General features: G+C 42.0%; 1 protein-coding gene across 10 annotated transcripts in view; it reads left to right on the top strand.

Moving 5' to 3' along the window:
• The window catches only part of adgrg6 (adhesion G protein-coupled receptor G6), a 165,360-nt gene that overhangs the window by 102,603 nt on the left and 37,853 nt on the right, over positions 1-24,904 (top strand). For 3 of the 10 annotated variants that reach the window (XM_084031045.1, XM_084031044.1, XM_084031052.1), the window contains 8 exons: positions 6,936-7,007; positions 9,051-9,128; positions 11,500-11,577; positions 20,266-20,354; positions 22,553-22,605; positions 23,726-23,764; positions 23,876-24,024; positions 24,700-24,811. In XM_084031045.1, the coding sequence (XP_083887171.1) occupies positions 6,936-7,007; positions 9,051-9,128; positions 11,500-11,577; positions 20,266-20,354; positions 22,553-22,605; positions 23,726-23,764; positions 23,876-24,024; positions 24,700-24,811 (670 nt within the window). Of the gene's footprint in view, positions 1-6,935; positions 7,008-9,050; positions 9,129-11,499; positions 11,578-17,330; positions 18,110-20,265; positions 20,355-22,552; positions 22,606-23,725; positions 23,765-23,875; positions 24,025-24,699; positions 24,812-24,904 lie in introns of those variants that run through there. The other 7 variants (XM_084031047.1, XM_084031048.1, XM_084031050.1 and 4 more) reach the window with 7 other exon arrangements.

The raw sequence follows: 24,904 nt of genomic DNA, 5'->3' as shown, positions 1-24,904 counted from the left end.
TTCTCTGGTCTCTACACCTTTTAACGGGTCCTCCCTGAGCCTGTCAACTCCCAGGATGAGGAAAACAAGCGACTCCTGCATGGTCTCTGCAGCCCCCCCCCCCACTGGTACAACGACGCTCCTACAGGCTGTTCAGATTCAGCTCCCGTCGTTACGAAACGAAGGGAGTCATTTGCATAGGCCGAACTCCTCAGATGATAGGAGATATCCGAATAGGGGCGTTTATCACCGAGGTGAAGTTCGGTGGTTCTTGATAGGCCAAACTCCTCTGATAATAGGAGATATCCAAGAGGGGGCGTTTCGCAACACAGCAGGGAGAGCGCAGCTCGGCTTACCGTTGTGGCGCTGGGTGATCCAGCTGGTGCTCCGTGATTAAATCCCGGTGCGGGTGAAGCTGGAGACAGTCCTCCCTCTGTCTCAGCGCTCTGGTGCGTCTTCACTGCTGCCTCCGGTCAGACAGAACAACGGGGGCGCATGTCCGACAGAGCGCCGTATGGTCTGGGTCTGGTCTTTTGTGTTTTATTTTTAATGACAATGTGCCGGTTACGGTTCGTGTTAGCTTGTATGTGTGTGCTAACCACTTCACATTGGACTGCTTCAGTATCGAGGGTCAGTACAAAGCTGGCTTTGCCTCCACACTGACCCCCGTAAAAGGATCTGTCCCAACCATACGGGACCCAGCAACTTCACCTGAGACACATAGCACAAATGCTGCCGCTAGCGTAAGCAGCATCCTCTCCGTGGCTCTCCAAGTAGGCGTTGACAGACAGAGCTCATTAGCATTTAAAGGTGCAGGCACAGAAACAGCCTTTTCTCAGCAGAGCTCATTTGAGCAACTTTTAGACAGCTGAATTTCAAGACCACGGATGGGTTTGGGGCAATGTACAGTATATCGAATCCAGTGTTGTTGGACCTCTGACAGCTGTGTGAAATTGATGAAAAACAGTATAATATGGGATCTTTAAAATCATAGTTTAACCGTTTCCATTAAAACAACTGTAATCTACAGTATAATAACCTGTTTTGATTTTCAGATCAAGAGTCATTAAGACATCTAATATCAATTGATAGTTAGAACTTCTGAACAACAAAACTACATAGTTAGGTTTTTGTAAACTTCATGGTTTGTATTTAAATGATGATGAAATTGAAACGAAACCAAAACTCAATTAAACTACTTGGGCCCTAGTTTCGTAGACCAGGCGCAGTCAGCTTTCAGCGCACCTGCGCCGCGCCGACGGGGTGTGTCCGCCTGGACTTTGCAAGTTTCGTGCACCGCGCAGGCTCGCGCAGGCACACCTCCCGTCTCGCCCACCGGCGCAAGTGGGAAAGAGGGAGGAGAAGAAGGCGTGAGTGGGAGACGAGGAGGAGACGAGGCGTGGACTGGGATTAATACAGCCGATTCAGATCTTCACCAATCAAATGAGCTCCTCTCCTCTCCTTTAATGCGTTAGGGGAGGTTCACTGCCAGATCCGTCACTTGACAACCCGATCCGATGCGTATCATAATAATAACAATGCCCATATTATAAAAAACAGGAGAGAGAGAGGGAGATGTTTTGGTCCAAGAGGCTGAGTTTCCGTTACGCGTGCCATCCGCCTTTGATCTGATGTCAGATGTAACGGGACAATCTATATAGATATAAATTCACGTGTTGATTCAATTAGTTGCATTAAATAGTGTTTGTTGTGATTATTTATTGCATTTAAATGTGCCTGGAACTGTTGAAACCTGCCTGTGAGGTCTCGGTGACGTGTGCGCACTGCGCGCCGTCAGCCAAACTTCCGATCCGCCAGCTGTGATTCGCATTGAATGAATGGACTTCATTTACGCCTTGCGCCGAAAGTAGACCAGGTTGGAGCTGGCGAGCTTTCAGCGCAGTCTCGGCGAGGCTTTTTGCCACGAAACTTCCGCTACGCCAAGCTGAATCTGTGACGCCTCCCCCTGCTGCGCCGCCACACCCATCTTGGCGCAGGCGATCCACCAAACTGCCAAACTGACGGTGCGCAAGGCTGCGCGGGTCGAAACTTGCATTGCGCTGGCTCCGCCACCCTGCGCCGCCCTGCGCTGCGCCACGAAACTAGGGCCCCTTGTGTCTAATGGGACACTAACATCAGTCTGCTGGTGGAAGTCCTGTGTTTTTCAGTCCACCACCTAAACCTCTAAACTTCCACTGACTCATTTGTGATACGTCAAGAGCAAACGTAATCAATGACTAAATACATTTCCCTCCAAACCTAATTCACAATGCAGATTTGTTGTGTGGGAACGTCATTTTTAGGAGAACAGGCTGTTAAGTTAGATTTCGTTGGTCACTTTCACACCTTTATTTGATCTGGTACAAGGAGAGAACATTGTATTTTCTCCTTACTTCTGGTGGATTTTGTGTACAAATGTATTCAATTTCAACGTCAAGTTGAAGTCAGACAAACCTTTAGATACCATGAGTGTATTTACATTTACATTTACATTTAGGTCATTTAGCAGACGCTTTTGTCCAAAGCGACTTACAATAAGTACATTTGTCAAAAGAAAGAAACCACAACATATCATTGCCGATAAAGTAAGAGCTAAAAAATAGAACAAGTGTTAGGTCCTCATCTGTGTAAAGTAGTAGCTGTTCAGCAAACATACCTTAAGAACAACAGTGCTATGATCAAAGTGCTATAGGTATGGGGTTTTTTTTGGGGGGGGGGGGGGGGGGGTAGTGGGTCATGCTATGCAGAGTCGAGGTGAAGTCTGAACAGGTGAGTCTAAAGCCTTTTTCGGAAGATGTTATGTTTTATTTGTTGAGTTTAACAATTATTAAGGCGCAAAAAAGAAGCAATTTATGATAGTCAATGTTGATGAGCTGTGGTGTCTGATGATTCCCCGAGAGTTGACTGGATCCTGGAAGGTGCTGTTCAACCAGGTGACACTTTTTGTGTATGCTGATCTGGTGGAAGTAAAGGGGCGGCTCTTTGTGCCCTGGTTGGGAAGGTTTCCTGAACCCCTTAAATCAGCTTAACCCCCTGAAATGGATTCTGGATGTGCTGATAAAGACACTCTCTAACTTGAACCAGACTCAGGTTGGGTTCCCAAAACCTCAGAACATATTCTAGTTCTCCAAACTTCCCCATACTAATCTAAACAAGCAAAACGATTGAAGGTCTTAGTTTGAAGAGAAAAGGAGATGGATGTTGGATAGTGATGTGTGATATCACTTGTTTCCTTAGGGCCTCCTAGGCTTGTATCGCTGATACCAATAGTGATACTGATACTTTTTACATAATTTTATTTCTTGTATAATTTTACAACTTCTACAATCATGAGTAAGTGTTACAAAGCAATTTCGCTGTGGGGATTAAACATTCTTCTTATTCTGCTTCTGTATTCAGCAAAGGGAAATAAAAAGCAGGCTATACCCATGTACACAAAGGGGTGTTTCTTGTGGTTGATGTAGCAATCAGTTCTGGACAAAAAAAATTCTCAAACTCTACCCATATACACTGCAAATTTACTAATGCAAACAGGTCTGGCAACCTTTTGTTGTTCTGTATAAAAGTTATTTAGGTTTTTTTTTTGTATATTCTCACTCACTCTCACCAACCAGTGTGAAAAGAATTGTCTCGTCCAAGCTTTGTTGATGACGTTCCCCTTAAATGACCTGTCTGTGTCCTGATGGGAACATACGTGTAGAACGTTATTAAAGAAAAGCACCCCAGGGTGCCGTTCAGCCCCTTACTGCCCAGCCAAAACCATTAAAACTGGAATTCTGTTCCTGCACACATCATCTCACTTCAGCCAATCACCTTTGCTACAGAAAGACACGTGATCTGTAACTTACAGTAGCTGGGGACCAGCTGACAACGTTACCGAACCCCACTCTCTAAATGTCAGTTCTCACACTGTCCTGTGATTCAGAGGCCTCAGAGGGATATTTTTGAAAGGTCAGTTTTTGTGGGATTGTGCTCATAAGAGGAAGGGAGTCGGGCAAATTAAGGTTCAGCTTGTGTCCCGGAATATAATGGACTACGGCAGCCCTTGTGGGTCAAAAGGCCATGAGAGAGCGCTCACAGGGTTTTACATTAAATCCTGGAACTTGATTGGTTGACAGAGTGCCGGGTCATATAAAGAGCAACACCCAGGAGCTGGTTGGAAATTCTCAACACTGCTTTCCTGCACAACCATGAAATAAAGAAGTCCAACTACTTGAATATATAACAAACACTATATTATTATGAACAAATATTGTTTTATCCACGGCATAAAAAAATTCCCTTCAAAATAAAAGCAGGGGATTTTTCTCTATTTTTTTTTTATTTTGCCCAGGCAAAGGCCTGCGACCCACTGTCCATGATCCACTTTTGGGTCGCATAACCACCACTGCTCTAGACAACCAAAAAAAAAAAATATTACATCAAGGGAGTGGGTTCAAATGGAATTTTAAAGAAGGGTGTTTTCCTGTTTTTGTTTAAATATGATTTCCATTTCCCCCCAGCTGTTGGCCTCTACTAGAACAAGCAGTTTTTTTAATTATCATAACTCTAGACCTCAAAACCCAAACTTGTCTCCGACAAAATTATGTTCCCATACAACTATACTGCACCCTCATTTCAATAGAACAGTTTGAAACACAACGAACACAACAGAACAAAAAAAATGCTACAAAATGACAGATAGGTTTAGTAATGGTCTAGCTTTAAAATCCGTCAAAATTTAAACAAAAAATTACATGGGTTTTTAATGGGACACTAACATCGGTCTCCTGGTAAAAGCCCTGTGTTTTTGGACCCGGCCCCCTCCTCAGACCTCCTCCCAACATGGAGATCCACAGACTCATTTGAACACATTTGTGTTGTCAAGAGCAAAATTAATCAACAGCAAAATACATTTCCATCGAAACGTAATTCACAATGCAGTTTTGTTATGTGGGAATGTCGTTTTTAGGCGACCAGGCTAAAAAGAATATCTCGCGGCTCAGACCTCAACATACAAGGTATGGTAATGCAAGGTTTGGTAATGGATATTATCATTGTGTATGTCAGATTTCAACAGTACACCAGTAGCATCGACATTTTTCATTCAACAATGAATTAACAGGAAAAATTCACCTCAGGACTCAACAGAACTGATTGTTTGAAATTTGAAACAGTTGATTAAATATTAGTTTGTCAGTGATTCTTGCTATACTACTGAATATAGAAAAGGGTCTTTAGTTGCCAGTACATGAGGAGCCAGCCTAATAAACTTGATCCTCAGACCATCATGATCAGTACCATTAAATTGCCTGCTGAACATCAGTAGGATTCCAGAATTTCTTTGGATTACTGAAGTTATTAGACAGGGAACTTTTATAATAGTTGGATTTAGCATTTCTTGTTTTAGTTGTACATGTTAGTTGTAGATGTTTATATACAGCCCAGTCGGCTGAGTCCTTTGACAAGTGGAACTTTCCCAAGGCCTAATCTCTTTGTTTAAAAAGGTGTATTAAATCACCATCAATCCACATAAATAACCCACAGAAAACAGAAACGTTTATTTTAGGCAAGCCAGGCCCTTAAAATATGATTTTTATGTGGCAAGCTCCTAATATTTAAGTGAATGACAAATAAGCCTTTACCCATGTTGACTATTCAGGGATATAGGAGAAAGGTGGTCGGGGTGAAGGGTAGAGAGGGAGAGAAAGCAGCATACACGCACGCACGCACGCACACACACACGACTGAGTTAAACACTAACCTTTGTGATTGGTGTGTACATCATTATTGTTGATATCATGGCTGCACAAGCATTCACTGCAAATCCAGACTTTAAGGATGAATTTAGACACCGGGGGTGTGTTCCAAAACTAGTATGTTAACCCTGAGAAGAGGGATGCTCTGAGTTTTCCGTTCCAGAAAAAGAGTGAACTCAACCTTTAGGTCAGTTACCATAGTAACAAACCCTGAGGTGCTCCATACATGTCTCCCCCTTTTTCTGGAATCTGGACCAACTGTGGAGAAATGGGAAGATGTTTCCTCGTCAACCATCGATATGGAAGTAAAAGTGATTCTTGCAGCTTTACGTCGGGAGATGATTTTGATTACTTAGTAGAAAATTACCATTTTTCCTACCGATCACATAACAATATTCTCCGACTCACATTTTCAACATTTCATATCACGGACATAATCCAGATTCTTTGCAGAGCTCTTGAGATTTTTTGTACAGGAGTTTTCTGAAATATTTAAGGACATTTCTGTGTTGAAATAGCAGCCTATATTTACTGTTTAATATGTGAAATATGATTTGTACATTTTGCTACTTCCACTCATGCAATACGGGAGTTGAACCCGTCGCCTGCACCGTAGGCAGTGTTGCTAAACATTACACCACAGTATTAAAAAGCACACCCAAAAATAATGACGTTATCAACTTTACATAAATCGACGGTTACATTCAGTATACACATTAATTCAGGCAGTAAATGTCTACCACGCAAACTATCTCTACTTTGATGCAGTTACGTTGCTCCGCTTTCTAAGGATGAGCTTGTTTTCTCCATAAACACTCAGTAATATGTAACAACTCTCTCCTGGTTGCCATGGTGAATCGTAGTATCGGAGTGCCATTGATGATAGCTTTGTAGAGTCGGCAGGCACGCGCGTAACTCAGAGTTTACATACTCAGAGTTGATTGAACTAATTCAGAACTGCTGATCTGGAACCCAAAACTCAGAGTTGCCCATCTCAGAGTTGGTTGACTCAGAGTTCAGGGTTAGGTTCAGAGTTGGTTGAGCCTGCTTTCTGGAATACCCCCAGGTATCATGTTTCTTGTTGTAACTTGGTTAGAAAACAACAGACCCCATTGCGAGCCGCCTTGTTACTGTTAAAGGTTCTGCAGTGAAGATGATCGTGCAGCTTCACAAACATTCATCGTCTGCTGCATCTTTCTCTCTCATCCCCACCCCCAGCTGCTTCCTCTCCCGCCACCCCATCCACTGACTCCACTAACACCATCCATGCTACTAATGCCATCACCCACGGTAAGCAAGCCTCCTCCTCCTCCTCGTGCGGCCTTCTCCCTCCTCATTGTCGCTTCTTAAGCCTCCTTCCTTCCTAATTCCACCTCCTTCTCCACTTATTGTCACTCCAGCACTTATTTCTCCCTTACTCTTATTCTTCAAACTCCTTCTTCCATTTTATTTTATTTTTAAAAAGCTCATTTGTATTGTTCACTTGTACTGATGATCGGTGATGGTTTATCGCTTGATGTGTGTCAATTGAAACTAAAGTCTTTTACTCCCCTCCTGTACATTTAAGATAACAGTAGACTTCTTATGGAATTAATGTACGGTTTATTATCAAATACAATTATCCTTGGTCTTTTAAAGAGATTTTGCTCATAAAAGCCCCCCTGAAGTTGTGCAATGTTTGACTTTTTCAATGACCCATGAATTTCTTTTTTTTAAAGTGAAAAAAGTCAAAACCTACCTACTATTATCTAGCGCTTCTGTTTAAATTAATTCCCCTGTATGAATGTGTTTGACTCAGGAGGACAGGGACAAGATAAATATTATCAACCACTTAATTAAAAAAAATGAGTTCATCAAATCTTCACTACTTAATTAACTCTTTTGTCCTTCTTTTTCCATTTGAGTTGAAATGGTGAATGAATGTTCGCAGGCATCTATGAAAATTGTTCTCTGATTAGGATATAAGGACATTTTGACAAAGGGAAAGTGCACTTCACTAGAATTTTAAATATTTAACATAGAAAGTCAAAAATCTGCTTCATTTTGCATAAAGTGAACTTTAACACAAGCATGAGGGCAGTTTGACCAATGAGCATGTTAAAGGTTTGTGCATGTTGGAAGTGACAAGATTGAACACAGTCTCATGGCAGCTTGTGAAATAGTCACATTTTAATTGACTGATAAATGTACACGAACACGACGTTTCCATTTTTTCATGTTGGAAAGTCATGTATGTGATTAATTCATTCACCATGAAAAAAGATCCTTATTAACTTTCTATTAGCATTTGCTTTTGTGCTGAAATAGACGCACACAAAAAAATGTGGGTCCATGTACATGACTCAAATAAAATGTGATCAATATTTAACAAATTGCCTTGAGACTGGGTTGCATTGTCAGAAAAGCTTTGGGTGTACCTGAGTTCAGCATTCAAAGCATTTTGTTTTCCATGTGTGGTCCCTGTCCTTCTGGGGTATCCTTTCATTTGTCCGGTTGTTCCTCCCATCACACCCACTACTAACCCCAACCATGAGTACCATCACCACCAGCTCCGTCGCCGGAAAGGCTTCATCTGCTTCGCTGCTTTGTTGGTGTAAATGTCATTAGTGAAGGCTTCAGCCCTAAATGTTATTGTGTTCAGGAGAGAAAAGCTTCAAATGCAAATGTTTTTTGTGGCACAGTCCTCTAGTGTGACTGCACTTTTCATAGTGGCCACATAGTCACAAGAGTAAAAAGGACAGTCTCACAGCCAGTTAAATTAGCAAAATTGTCAAGAAATTTTGTATACATGAACATTAGTCTCCCATTCTTTTCTTGTACCTCAGCACTAAAAACAGGTTGATGGCAAGTTAATTAGGATCTGCAAGTTAATTAAGGCTGTGTGTTAACAGTTGATGTTTAATCATAAGCGGTTTATTTCTTTCAAATATGTTTTTGCTACTCTAAGGGATACAGGGATATTATATTATGTCATCTTTTTAACAAAGATAAAACCTGATGCAATCAGCTTTGAGACTAAGTCCATGCTCCTGTCAAAGATGCCTCCATCTTTAGCTGTTTGTTTGCTCACATTGTAGCTGTGCATTTAGGTTTGATGTCCTCTCAAGCTCTTTTTACATGTTGTTATCCCGACAATGTACATTAGTTGTCGTCCTCACAATGTACATGTCTTTTCTGGTTGTCGTCCTCACGATGTAGCTGTGTTTTACAGTTTCCATCCCAACATGTAACATGATTAACAGGTTGTTGTTGCTGCTGTGTTTGCTACGACTCACCTGTCCACAGATCGGTGTACCTACAGCTGATATCCTGTGGTTGTTTTCTTCCCTGTAGCACAACAGACAAGCAGCAGCATGCCAACTGCTTCATCATCTCCTACTAACCAGCCAGCTACTAACCCCCCAGCGCATGGTAAGATCAACAGTACTGGACTAGCTTTACATAGAAAACTCTTAATGCTGTTACAACTGCACTCAGAGCCGGCAGGTATTGGGTTTGAATCCGCACCAGTGAACGTTTAGCGGGTCCGTCTCCCATCACTGACAAGCTTATAGTTAATGAACTGTACACATGGAGCTTCAGAGGCCTGCAGCCCTCTTTCTTGGATAAACATGGTCCTTTCAAAGCCACACAGCAATAAATCTGAGATGTAAAATTCCAGCAATTTAGAACAAAAGGAAATGTAATTAAATTTAAGTTTCAGTTTATTTCTCAACCTGCTTAAAACATTATGGTGAAGAATAAACCCAAGACATGATGTTCGACATTTAACATTTCAACAGAGGTTATTGCTTATACTCATGTATCAGTGGGTGAAACAATATTTATGCATGAAAACATTTGACTTAATTTGAGCTTACTTTTGGCTGTTTTATAAAGTAAACAGGGCAAATACATTATGGACCAATAGTTGGAACGTGGACTTTAACTAATTGTGATTGTCGCTATTGTTAATTATATGTCATAAAACCACAACAATAACCACTTACATTAAATTATCTTTAATTCTTTCTTTGATTTAGGTTTGTCTGTAGACGAATGTTCATAAGTTGTGATTAAGATCCTTTTTTTTGTAGCTCTTTTTGCATTCTGCTTGTAATTTACATTTCTCACAACACACGTACCCCAAAATAAATGATTAAATTTCACAATGCTCACTGAGGGCCTTTTCACAGCTAAAAGTGTGAACCAATGGTTAGTTTTGGTTTTAAGTTGCAATGATGGGAGCACACTAAAGAACTAATGAATTATAGGGCCCTAGTTTCGTAGACCAGGCGCAGTCAGCTCTCAGCGCACCTGCGCCACGCCGACGGGGTGTGTCCGCCTGGACTTTGCAAGTTTCGTGCACCGCGCAGGCTCGCGCAGGCACACCTCCCGTCACTCCCACCCGCGCAAGTGGGAAAGAGGGAGGAGAAGAAGGCGTGGACTGGGATTAACACAGCCGATTCAGATCTTCACCAATCAAATGAGCTCCTCTCCTCTCCTTTAATGCGTTAGGGGAGGTTCAGTGCAAGTTCCGTCACTTGACAACCCGATGACAGAAGCAGCGCCGCCGCTCCCACCACGCGCATCACGCGCTGTGCGTGCGTATCATAATAATAACAATGCCGATATTATAAAAAACAGGAGAGAGAGAGGGAGATGTTTTGGTCCGAGAGGCTGAGTTTCCGTTACGCGTGCCATCCGCCTTTGATCTGACGTCAGATGTGACGGGACAATCTATATAGATATAAATTCACGTGTTGATTCAATTAGTTGCATTAAATAGTGTTTGTTGTGATTATTTATTGCATTTAAATGTGCCTGGAACTGTGGAAACCTGCCTGTGAGGTCTCGGTGACGTGTGCGCACTGCGCGCCGTCAGCCAAACTTCCACTCCGCCAGCTGTGATTCGCCTTGAATGAATGGACTTTATTTGCGCCTTGCGCTGAGAGTAGACCAGGTTGGAGCTGGCGGGCTTTCGGCGAAGTCTCGGCAAGGCTTTTTGCCACGAAACTTCCGCTACGCCAAGCTGAATCTGTGACGCCTCCCCCTGCTGCGCCGCCACACCCATCTTGGCGCAGGCGATCCACCAAACTGCCAAACTGACCTTGCGCAAGGCTGCGCAGGTCAAAACTTGCATTACGCCGGCTCCGCCACCCTGCGCTGCACCACGAAACTAGGGCCCATAGACTCGTAGCTACATGAGATGCGTCTATACTTGTAATTGATTGGTTCGTCTGCTGTCCTCTCAAGTGCTACAATATTACATTGCCATATAACTGAACTTCTACCTCAATTACGTTTCCAGGGAAGAGTATTTTTTTCTTGTCCAAACGGTTGCAGTTTTAAGTAAGTGGTTAACGAACAAAACCAAACCGAAAAATACTACTTAGTTAGGTTTTGTCTTCAAATGACTATTAAACTGAAACGCAACAAAACTACTTGGTTCCAACGGGACACCAACACCAGTCTCCTGGTGAAAGTCCTTTGTTTTAGGGCCCGCCCAGACTTCCTCCCTACGTGAACTTCCACTGGCTCGTTTGAAACCAAATTGTGATAAGTCAAGAACAAACATAACCCTTGATAAAATACATTTCCCTTGGAATCTAATTCACAATGTTTCGTTGTATGGGAAGATCATTTTTAGTTGACCAGGCTGTACCGAAACCAACTATTTTCATGGTCATACAGTAAAAACGAGGTAGGTGTAAAAGGGCCCTAAAACTGCAATCATGCCTTCTTATCTTATACTGTCTTTGGACATCCTCCCTTCTCCTCTTTTCCCTGTTGTCTCATCCAGGAACGCCTCCTCCACTGCTGTTAGTAACTTCTAACGAACCAACCACTAACTTAGCTGTTTCCACTGCTTCCTCCCGGGGTAAGATGCTCACTTGTTTGGCAGCCAAGGTTTCTTTATGCTTCCCACCTATTTAAAAAAAAAAAAAAAAAAAATCTGCATTTTACGTTTTTATGAATCCAGGAAAGGTATATTTTCTCTTTTTTGGCATAGTTGCACAATTCTACTTTTCTCACTCAGGAGGTTTTTGATATTGCCTGCTGCTGTTATCTTGTTTTATCACACTGGTGCCTTGATGTGGTATCGCTCTGAATGACTTAGATTGATCTGTACTGCCTGTAGCTGCTTTCCCTGTTGTCATACTATTGATTTAATCCATACAACAATCAAATCTCATCATCTGGTTTGGTTTCTACACCTATGGTACTTGTTTTCTATTATTTATGCTTTTAATCTGTCTTTTTAGTTATATTATTTCCTCTGTAAGAAAATCAAATCAAAAACTTTTATAATCAAGGTACAGTTTTCTTACACTCAAACTTGTCTTGATTAAAGGACATTTGGGTTGGCTCATATGATATAACAGCATGGCAGATGTTGAAAAAGTCACTAAATTGAAATTCAGTGATTGTGTACAGGGACTTAAAATGTAAATTTACTTCCTGAACCTAATGTTCTTTTGCTGTCTAAACTTAACTCTACATAAATATTTGAAGTCCAAAATTCTGTTTTTCGCCAACCTAACTGAGGGACTGTATGTTATTTATTTTAAGACCCACCGAAGGGATTTTCGGACCTCTGATCACTTTATGCATAACACCCTCTGATATCATTTATTTTAACATGACTGCAATCAACATGGCAGAATTAATATGACCCCCCCCCCCCCTGACAATTTATCAACTCAATATGTCATATCACAAATATTGAGTGATAAATGGTTATTAATATTTCACATCAATAACATCATGTGATGAACATCTGCTCCGTAATTTAATCGTTGTATAATATGACTGCCCCGTTATAATGGCACTACTAGATCTGATTGATTAAATGAACAAATTACCTGTGCTGATAGCTCAGTGGTAGAGATACCGCCCCATGTACCAAGGCTCCCTGCAGTGGTCCCGGGTTTGAATCCGCCCTGCGGTCCTCTTTTAAAGCATGTCTTCCCTCTCTTGCCCCTTTAACTTTCACGATGTCCTCTCGCAATAAAAGGCCCAAAACATAACTTTAAACAAATGAATGTGTTGCTTAGATGTATAACGTGGTGTATGACAACATGAGCCTAATTCTTTCAGCTGCAATCCCGGCGGTATAAGACTTGGTAGTAAATAAAATAAATATAAAAACATAATTCAAAGTGGTAAGTAGGCTGTACGCTGACACAATTAAGTCATTCCCTCTGATGAGAATCTGTATCTCTCATATAAAACATCGCTCTCTGAACACTAGCTCTAACTAACTAGAGCTTACGATCCATGCACCAAGCTTCCCCCCCCCGCACCAAGCTCCATGGGATCTTTTACAAATGCTGATGCCGTCTTCAAGAGAGCTGATTGGTCAGTAGGCAGTGCTTTGCTCCAAGTTGATATCTTCAGGAACATAACTGTCAGGCTTGGGCAAGGGAGAGGACTCAGATGCAGGGCAGACGCAGGTTAAACAGGTTTTTATTTGAGAATTACTTGAGTATGAGTGAAAAAACAACAACTTGGCTATAAACTTAAACAACACTATTCTGAATAAAAAAAGTACAAACAGAAGATCGCTCAACAGGGAGGAAAAACAACAAGGCTATGAAACTAGGCTACAAACTTAACTAAGCTATTCAAAATTTAAAAGGTACAAACAAAAGATTGCTCCACAGGGAGGAAAAACAACAAGGCTATGAAATTAAATGCACTTGAATAAAAGAACGCAAAAATACCAACGTGACGGAGATTCTGTTGCAAGGCTATGGATCATGGCTTGGAGGTTCTGGACAGGACAAAGAGACGAAACACTCTGGCACAAGACAAGGGGAGACACGGACTTAAATACACAGAGGGATAATGGGCAACAGGTGGAGACAATCAGGAATCAGGGATGACATCAGACCAGGGACACATGAGGAAGGGCAAGTGACCTGAAACGAGAGGGGAGTTACTCTTTCAAAATAAAACAGGAAACTTCACAAGACAAAAAACCAAGACAAGACAAACCTGACAATAACCTGCTCCGGAGCAGGTTAAAGCACTTTGAAATGTTGCTGTTTTCATGACAAAAGTTAAGGACCCCCCCAGACTAAAACATTTTGGGTTACCCACCCCTCAACAAAGACTATTAAGCCCCCCCCTCAATGGTCCCTTACAGGTTTTGTTGCCAAAACGTAACTTTCATTTTGTAGCCTTGTGTCGTCCCGACTAACAGAAAGTCTGTGCTGTACACAAAAAAAATTGCATTAAAATTCGGTGACTATTTCACGTACTGCTGTGTGACTGTTGTAAAGTTATCAGGAGCTTCTTAAAACCCTTTGTGTATAATACAGCTTTGAGGTTTTTGCTGTAAAATACTTGTATTTATTATCTGTAACCTGCTTTTTCACCATCATGGCGTCTGGTTTGATGTGCCCTGGCAACAGCGCAGGAGTCTCCAACCAAAACTACTACAACCAACGTTCCTCCTCAGCAGCCTGAACAGTACAAGCCTCTGGCTGCCAGTCCAGCTACTCACAACAGAAGACGCCAAAATACAGCTAGATCCTTCAGGCATTCAGCGACCGTAGTCAGACAAACTAGGCCAGCTTTCATTCATCTTAGGTCCTTTGTATCCAGTCTGACCCAAACCCCATCTCTCACAAAAAAAGCATCTGAACCCAAACTTTTACCTCCAGATCCCCCAACTCTACCAGAACCCCCTCATCCTAGACCTCTAGCCTCCCTCCCAAGGCCGAGGCGTCATAGCTCCTGGACCTTCCTAGGCTTCATCTCCACCCCTTTGATCTGGCAGGGGAGGAAGAGGCCGACTGGATTAAAAGACCCAGCATCCACCAGAGCACCTTCCAGGCCGGTGGTTCACATCACAAAACCTGCACAGCCAAGCAGACTCAAATCCACCTTCAGGCCTATGTACACAACACAATCAGGTGGATTCGAACACACAGCTGGCAACATGCATGTACCCAGGTTGAAAAATTCAACACATGTGTTGGTTAAGACAACGGTTCGCTCTAATACATCAGCACAACTTACCTCACCACCAAACGTTTCACACAAGGAGACACCTCCAATAATTCAAGACTCAAAACCTCTTCCAGAGTCGGTGGTGTCACCTCAGGGGCTGTCTCCTTATCAACGTAGAGATGAGGCACCTCCCCTGGTGTTATCATCATTATTGTCACCGTCATCAGCGCATAACAGGAAGAACAAACCTGCAGCACTGCAGGGTTCATTGCCCAGCATGATCACTGGGGAAAACAGATCGGTTGCCAAGGATGACTGGACAGACACAGTTGAACCACTGGCACCACTGGGCGATGAGTACTCGTCAGGGTTTGTGTATGATTTGATGGAGCTCAAGGAGGATGGCGGTGCTTTCAGTTTGTATGAGTTTGCCTATGCCTTGAACCAACCCACTGCCATCCCTCCAGGCTCCGTCAGCCCTGATGCCATAAACCAGCTATCACTCAACAGATCAGACCCTCAAGGGGATTTTCTTCCTGCGAGAGGAAGTGGTTCAGAAATCCAAACCAGAAAGCTTTCTCCATCCCGCTCACAAGAATCCATCAGCAGGTCTTATATTCCTACGGCGACTTTGACAGAAGCTCAAACTCAACACACGATCCCAAAAAACACATATTTTAATGGACAAAAGCAAGACGACATTTCCTACACACAAGCCATCACTCAACAAGTGTACACCTCGAGTTTTCAACCAAACCCATCCCTCATTACCCAGCCAACCCCTTTTTTGCCAATGGTACAACTAAAGACCTCTACACTCCTTGCAGAAGAGATTTTCCTCAAGGAGATAATTTCTTCTTCAGCACCACCAATGGAGGATGTGGCCCAATTATCCTCTTCCTCGACTCCTTTAAACTCACTAGAAAGTGTGTATGAAACAGACATCATAGTGGCTGGACTGATTAACAATTTATTTACAAGTACAGACATATCTACACAACTACATTCATCTCATACACCTTCAATTTTATTTTCTCATCCTGTTTTCCAAACCTCTTCTAACACTTTTGCATTGCCTCTTGACTACTCCTCAGCAACCTTCCCATCCCCTTCTATTCTCTTTTTGTCAGCATCTACTTCCATCACTCTATCAGCTTCATCAACAACCGCTCTTCCTCCTCCTTCATCTGCTGATCCCTCCCTTTTTCTCCCCTCCTCTTCCCAGCGTGCCAAACAAAAGCTTTCAGAAACAGACGGTGTGTTTGAAGAGTCAGGTCAGTCAGTCGCTGGTAACTTTCAGCCATTTCTTTCTCTGTCCTCGAACCTTCAAAGTAGCTTTGGGGTGACAAGAGTTGACTCGGCATCCTCACTTCCTTTCTTTTCTAAAGCTCCAAGTGAATCACAGATGCTAGTTGTTGATGGTCCACGGCTCCCTGAATTCCACTTACCCTCTTTTGAACAGTTCGCTAACAATATACTCTACTCTGAGAGTCTTCTTGATACAGAATCAAATGCCTTACTCCATTCAGTTGGGATTATTTTAAACTCCTCCTTGAGTCAAATTGAACCCGCTGGATTATTTGTGGAGAATTTTGCATCTATTTCTGCAGTGCTCACACCAGATTTACCTCCTCAAACGCAGGAGTTTCATGACCCTGAGTTTGGTTTGTCAGAGATGTTGTGGCCTTCTTTTCATGTAGCAAGTCAGTTGGTTCATTCTGATCAGAGAGACTTGAGCAATTTATATTCTCTGCCAGATGAGTCCAGTCCAGGGAATCAGTTGTCAGATATCCTTTGGGCCTCTGAAAGCACTCCAGCTCTGCTGCAACAAAATATTGATAGAACGCAAAGTTTGCACTCTACCTTTTCTTCTTTGTCTTCAAATCCCTTCCTTTCAACTTCAAGTCCCCTTTCACACCACCTTGACAACCTGTCGCTCACTTCATCTTCAGAGGCCCTTACTGCTGTCACAGTGAGGCACGTTGCTAGGGTGACAGAATGGATGGTGGGAAAGGAAATGTCTTCCTTCTCACCCTCTGCTACTCCCGTATTTGAGCCTCTTCTCGTGGCCCAGACGTCTTCCTCTGGGTTGCGAGATTTGAGCACAGTTTGGAATAAAAGTGAAAAACTAAACATGAGTCAGAACACAGGAAGTGCAGAGATACATGTTAGCATTGTACCTCTGGAGCTGCAGTCATCCCACCTTACCCCCTGTCTTCTGTCACAATCCGTTTTGCCTTCTCTTTCTCTTGTAGCAACCCTCACATTGCCTTTTCCCTCTCTTGTTCCTCCCATCCATCCTGCCATCTTTTCCTACAAAACAGCCACCTCCCACCCCCTTTCATCTCCCACTACAAGCATTAACTTCTTGTCACCCAGTTGGCCCACTGCTGGATTAGACCATCCCACAACAACCCAATCCCCACTGGATGACTATTTCCAGTCTGTCCAAAGATCCACAAGACACCCTGTTGAGCAGTTTGTCACACTCGGCCAATCACTTCCCCTTCACCAAGCTTCCAGCCCCTCAAAAACTCTTGTTTCAGCCAAAGAGTCTGAGAAGGACGATGCTTGGCAACAGCATGCAAACAACTCAGAAACAGCAGATGCTTTCAGGTTTGTCGACCATCAAGTATCGTTGCCCGCACGTAATCTCACTGCATCACATCTTTCTGCTTTATTTGACCCTGCGAATGTTGTTACAAAAATACATATAGCAGATGAAGACGCTTCTGCTGCCAATGATGATGTAACTCTGGATGTAACGTTGAATCCAGAAGCTGTCCTACATGCTCAATCATTTCCTGATGAAAATGCGTCTCCCTGCTCTGCTGCTGCAGCATCAACTCCCATTATTCAGAACCCCCTGCACATTTCTGGCCCTAATATCCCCTCCAGACACACCACTGTTTCCTCAGATCGAGACTTCATTTCAGGGTTTGAGGAGCCTCCTGGGAGTGACAACCCCACTGCCGTGGGCTTAAAATACCTTACCATGTCAAATGCAACAACTGTTAAAGACTCCCCTTCAGTGTCGATTGAAATGACAAATGCCACAAAGGCTAAAAGTAATGTAGCTCTGAATGAAAGTGTGGAAGCATTCCAGGTTAATAGCGAACAGCCAGCAGATTTAACCATCACAAAACCCAATTTGAGTCCAAGTGTGTCAAATCACAGTGGGAATCAACACTCAGACCAAAGTGACAGTGAAGACGTCCACCTTCCCCCTACGGCAATTGTGCACGTCAATGCTGACCATTTTAAAACGACAAAGAACTCCTCTCCAACAGCTCCATCCAGACCAGTCAGTATGTCTGGTGGCGGTGGCAGCATCAAAAAGTTCACGGTGCACCCGACATTTGGATCCCCAACAGCAGCCAAGCCCGCATTGCCATGCCAATGTAAACAACGCTTTCATTTTACATGTCTGTGTGGACTGTCATCGGGGAACAGTATGTTATGCAGTAACGAAAAAAAAGTAGATATAGAGAATCAAATCAATAATCATATGTAATACCAGTAGCTTGCACAAATTATACCATAGTAGCTTGTATTAAGTCTTAAAGTCTGCTTTTGAGGTGTGAGAAAATGGATTGAATCATGTGACATATGCTTGCAATTTATGGCCAAATGTATGTGGACATCCTACTTTATTTACTTTGAGTGCGTATTTGTATTGAAAATGAAAGTTACATCTTAAAAAAAAAATTCTTGAGAGGAGGAGAGAGCGTTTGTAGCTAAATGTTTTTTTTTTTCTGAGCACTCAGCCTTTTTTTTGCGACTGCTCTGAGTGGTTCCTGTTGAAAGCTCTCTGAACTTTTCAGAAAAATGCTGCTGACATCATTGTTTTAAATGTCAGTGTGTCCTGAGTTTTATACAACAGTCCAACCCAGTCTCATAGCAGGTTGCTAAATAGTGCCAGTGGAAAGTTTATTAGGATCCCTTTTCATGGTGAAATTGCTAGAGCTAGTGACGAAATACTAAATATTGAGAAAGACTAATTATGGTAGGGGGTGTCTGTTCCAACCACATCTAGCACCATGAAAACAGGAAGTGATTAATAACTAAAGCCTACCTCTTGTTCTAACCGATTGGTTGCCTGGGCCAAGTCTGACGTTGACGAGCGATGCGGTTGAGAATATTTAAACTTTCTAAAAACCAGTAGAACCAACCACTTGTGGGCAATACGTTTCTCAGGACACGTTTCAAGCAACACATTTCGGTTTGAATAGGCCCATACGTGTCTCCTTTACTCCTCGTCCTTCTTGCTGTAGCGGGGACAAGCTCATCCATACAAAGTATGCAAGTTGGTGCTCATGTGGGAAAACAAATAATGTGAGACATTTGGCCATAAAGCATTTCAATTCTTGATTCAAAATAGAAATGGTTGAAATCCTGTGGATGTTAGTGAACCATTTGGCAGATGATGCAAAGACTTTAAGACTGAATACATGAAAAAATTACTTGTTGAGGTGGTTGGTGACTGAATAATTAGACTTTCAGTAGGTTCCATAGTGGTGGATGTTAGAAGCTGTCAATCAGGTAAAGGGGCATTATAATTGTATAATTATAATTGCATTATAATTGGTAGTATTTAGCCTGGTACTTGTAGTAAAAATTAATAATGATTCTCTCTCTGTTTACTTTCTCCTTTTTCTTTCAACTATAATATCATCGAAATTCTGACTTAATTTATCTAATTTACGTACAAATCTATCGTCCTCATGTTGAGTATCTCAGTCCATCCAGCCTACTGGTGGCGATATCCTGCTCTGCTGCTTGACAGTCTCCACTTTACAGACTGCCGTGAAATCCAGTCGAAATGTTCAACAACCTCAGAAAAATGTACCACGAAAAGTCTGCAGCTTGCAGGGTGTCCCACCAGAGCTGATGGAGTAGAAGTCTTGAGTAGCATTTACTAACAATTATAGATACTAGAGGGACACCTGGTGGCCAAGGTGAAGCATAGCAGGAGAGCAGAGAGCCCTAAACATGCTTCTGTTTGTTTCATTGAAATAAGATCAATAATGAGTCAACAATCAGTTCGCCTGCTTTCGGAGAAATGACACTTTGTTGGACACAACACGCCAATCACAAAATGACTTACATGACATGACTTTGAGAAAAGTTACAGTTATGTGAAATACATAATTTATGTAAATATTATTATTATTATTATGATTATAAATCACTTTTTTGTTCAGAAAATAATCATCCATGTTTTTACTTGAAATATTTCTGAATTATTAATTATTGAATTATTTTGGTGGAGAAGTAAATGTGTCACTGGAGCCACAAAGACACGTTGAATGTGTAAAATCACTCAAATAGTGAATGAAACAGTCAGATGGTGAATCTCTAACAGAAACAGAATCCATAATGACTGCTGCACATTTGTCTGATCTTTACATTAGGCAGTTTGGTCCAACGGCTCAAATCATCTTCTGCTATGTGTCACACAAAAAGACTTCCATTATATGTGTGAAATTGTGACTGAAATATGATTTCCCATCTCTCTCTCTCTCTCTCTCTCTCTCACACACACACACTCTCTCTCTCTCTCTCTCTCTCTCTCTCTCTCTGTCTCTCCTCTTGGCCTTCTCTGCAGAGGAGTTGTTTTACCGGGTTTCTTTTGTGGTGGATGATGGTGGGACGGCGCTGACCCAGGCTGATGTGGAGCGAGCCGTGGCCATCTGGGTAAGATGAGTCCTAATTTACTTAATTTAATGGCTTTACTCTGTTCGCTTATGCACTTTTCAGGCATCAGTCGACAAGCTTTTCTCAGTGTCGAATGATTGGAAACCCAGAAAGCTCAGCTGCTCATGGGAACATGTCAGGCACATGCACACATACACTATATTGCCAAAAGTATTCACACACCTGTCTTGACTCGCATATGAATTTAAGTGACATCCCAATTTTTAATCTATAGGGTTTAATATGACGTCCGTCCACCCTTTGCAGCTATAACAGCTTCATCTCTTCTGGAAGGCTTTCCACAAGGTTTAGAAGTGTGTTTATGGGACTTTTTGACCATTCTTCCAGAAACATATTTGTGAGGTCACACACTGATGTTGGATGGGAAGGCCTGGCTCTCAGTCTCCACTCTAATTCATCCCAAAGGTGTTCTATTGGGTTGAGGTCAGGACTCTGTGCAGGCCAGTCAAGTTCATCCACACCAAACTCTCTCATCCATGTCTTTATGGACCTTGCTTTGTGCACTGGTGCACAGTCATGTTGGAACAGGAAGGGGCCATCCCCAAACTGTTCCACAAAGTTGGGAGCATGGAATTGTCCAACATCTCTTGGTATGCTGAAGCATTCAGAGTTCCTTTCACTGGAACTAAGGGGCCAAGTCCAGCTCCGGAAAAACAACCCCACACCATAATCCCCCTCCACCAAACTTTACACATGGCACAATGCAGTCAGACAAGTACCGTTGTCCTGGTCACCGCCAAACCAAGACTCATCCATCAGATTGCCAGATGGAGAAGCGTGATTGGTCACTCCAGAGAGTGTCTCCACTGCTCTAGAGTCCAGTGGCGGCGTGCTTTACACCACTGCATCCAACGCTTTGCATTGCACTTGCTGATGTATGGCTTGGATGCAGCTGATCGACATGGAAACCCATTCCATGAAGCTCTCTACACTGTTCTTGAGCTAATCTGAAGGCCACATGAAGTTTGGAGGTCTGTAGCGATGGACTGCAGAAAGTTGGTGACCTCTGTGCACACTGTGCCTCAGCATCCGCAGACCTCGCTCCGTCATTTTACGTGGTCTACCACTTCTTGGCTGAGTTGCTGTGAGTCGCTTTTTATGAATTTGAACCTCTCTGAATGTGCCTGAAAAACACAAATCTAGCTTGATTTCATATCTCTATCTTAAAGTGTCGTTTTAATACTGAAAAGGTGGGCAAATAGTGCCTGGCTGACTAAACCAACAAGGGTTCCCTCACTCATAATAACCTGATGTAAACAACCCTAATATAAGAACGTGACAACATAATTTAAAAACGCAAAGTAAAGGTTTCACATAACAACGTAACATAATGTACCATAACGTAACATAACAACTTATCATAATGATCTAACATAACAATGTTACATAACAATATGTTATAACAATGTTATATAACAATGTAACATAACAACGTATCATAACAATGTAACATAACAATGTTAGATTACAACAGAACATAACAACAGAACTAAACAACTGCAATGTAACGTACGTAGCATAAATGAATATAATGATCCCCGAGCAGACTTTCTTACGTAGCACGAGTGGACTTTCTTGCCTATTGTACTCATTATAGCACCATAACTTTCACGGCACCAGCTTTTATTAACTGTCCATCAATAAACTACATCAATTGCTCTGGCCGGAAAAAACTTTCAACGTATCAGTGGTTTCTAGAAACGTACAACAACATAACTATGGTTACATAAATAATTATTTTGATACACACATAAATGTGTTTGTTTTTATTTGTTTAATATACCCTTTACATATGAACAACATTTATTCTCTGAGACAATATCTTGGTAATTAACTTTTGTACCAAACAGATAAATATTTTATTATTATATCTTTTCTAAAATTTTTAAAATAATTTACAGTTACATACTGTACATGTACTAAAGTAATTAATAAAGCTAAATTAATTATGTTATAAGTGTATCTGCTGGAATGGACACAATTTGCTCAGAGTGTTGGACTAGTTTACACCCACTGTAATGCAACACATTAAATAGATTAGGTAAAGGTTTATGAAGTCTTTTCACTATCAGAGTAGAAACCCTTCAGTCTCTTATTGTGTGAAGTGGATGGAGGGAACACTCAGAGAAGAGTGTTGATTCATCTGTTGACTGTTTCATTTGTTGTTCTTCTTACAGCTTAATCAAACATTTCAGAACTGGACCCACGCGGTCTACGTAGACTCCATCAGGTAACTCAGCAAAGATTCAAATAATAAATAAACACTTTTTCTTTACACTCTCAGATATAGATATATATATATATAGAACCCTAAGGTTCCTTATCCTCTGCTCAAGAACCAACTGTCTAAAATTTACTCGAAACCTTCTGTGAGACACCTTCTGTGAGAACCTTTTTTTAAATAAACTTAACTTGTTCAGGTGTCCCCCTTTAAAGAGACAGTGTGTAGGAATTACTCCCATCTAGTGTTGAATTGTTTTTTTGCATTCAGATGAATAGTACTCTCTAGCGCATCGCTTTGTTGCAACTTAGCTGTTATGTACCAAGAAGCTCTGACAACATGTCGTCCAACACCACTTCACCAGTATTCTTTCAGGTGATGAGGTTGATATTTCAATCAAACGTGCGTGAGCATGTATAAGTCATTCCTCCTCGAGCAAGATTGGGATTTATGTTGCCATGTTTTTATTGGTTTATTTTTGGTAGCCTTCCATTACTGTCGTAGCCTATAGCATCAGCTAACAACTAGACACAAACAAGCACAAACGAATGTGACTAAAGTGCTTATATTGCTCTACAACACTGACAAGGCAAGAAGTCGTGTCCGGGACGTCCACCACAGATAGATAACAAAGCTTGAGATACATGTGCACGGGCGGATGAAAGTTGGTAAAAGTCGCTCTCTGCCCGGGGGAGAGCCGGTCCTACACGCCACCCTGCGCGTCCGGAAGCGTCTCTCGCTGAAGGGATCTCTTTTCATTCACGCTGGCTCTGAACAAAATCGCATTTAAGCGATTCCTCCATGGTTATAGTCTCCAAAATGGCGGAACGACATGGAAGCCTCCTGAGAACTTACCCGTCCAATGTAAATACAAATAAAAAATTATTTGGTGTCGCTCAGGGTCTTGTTGTCTTATGAAAGAGAAATTTGATTTATTCATTTTAATAAATACTTGGGGGGTAAAACATTTTTAAATTTTGCACCAAACCTGTGTGATACAAAAATTGCTCTAAGTATGGAGATAGCCCAGTTGACCTCACAGATGCATGATGGTCATTTTGTAATGAGTGTCTTTTGTCTGTATGTATCTTTGAACACCATTTACACCTCTGACATGTTTCCTCTTTAGTGTACAGTCAGGTGTACAGCGTGGCGGCGACCCCACCAGGTAAAACATGGACATGAATTATTCTTTTATTTAATTTAGTTAGTTTGCAGCAGCTGAAACATGTTTTCAGCTCCTGATGCTTGTCTGATGCCTGATGTTTCTCGACCGCAGCTATACGTGCCAGGCCCTGCTGGTTTATTATTACATCACCAATGACAGTCTGGGTGAAGCTGCTGTGTATGCCAGGATGTCCAGCAGTGAGGGACTCATGGGGACCGGCCTGCAGGTCCAGACCGCCTCCACTCATGTCACATTAATTGGTAAGAATCTACATTCTTCGGTGACTTCTTTTTTCAAACTCTGACTCTCAGAACTTTTCATATATGGTTCATTCCCTTGGGGGATTTTGTCTCATTTCCTCCACAGAGAGTTTTGCTTTCCGTAGATTTAATTCGTTTTTTTGTCTCTTTTTTGGGACTGTATTACTACTATCACCTGCTAATTACTACTATTACATGCATGTGGTTATTTGTGTTCAGGTTCAGGTTATATAGAGAGGCAAAGTCCCGCGCCTTCATGTGGACCACCATGGGAACTTTTTCATAAACATATGTATGGTAGTCAACGGCAACAAACACAATGGCAACAACAAATCATTTTTTATCTTTTATCTCTTTTAATTTAAATTATGCCATGAATTACACATGATGTTTATCAATTTTAAAAATATTTTTCAAGTCAAGAAAGTCTAATATTGTTGTATATCTGTCACTAACATCCCTTCATCACTAACATCCTGTTTGCATCATCTACATCCCATTTTTGAATCGACAAACATCATACAGGACTGAAAAAGATTTGTTTTCTTGTCGTTGACTAATGGACATATTTTTTCACATATAAGGGGGACACCGGAATGGGCGGCATTTAGCCTCTCTACACCATCATTTCATCATTTTACTGTGAATTGACTCCTGTTTTCCTTCTTGTAACAGAAAACTGTCCAGAGGAGAATCCGCTCCATTACCGCTGGCCTGAGAGCAGACCCACCGTTACTCAGTCCCTGCCCTGCTTCCCCAACAAGGACCAGAGCAGCTCCAGGACCTGGTAACACACACACACACACACACACACACACACACACACACACACACACACACACACACACACGCACGCACACACACACACACTAAAGAACTA

Source organism: Eutrigla gurnardus (assembly GCF_963514095.1).
Source record: "Eutrigla gurnardus genome assembly, chromosome: 16".
Taxonomy (NCBI): Eukaryota; Metazoa; Chordata; class Actinopteri; order Perciformes; family Triglidae; genus Eutrigla; species Eutrigla gurnardus.
The sequence above is the reverse complement of the archived record's forward strand: the minus strand, read 5'-3'. Positions and strand labels throughout refer to the sequence as shown.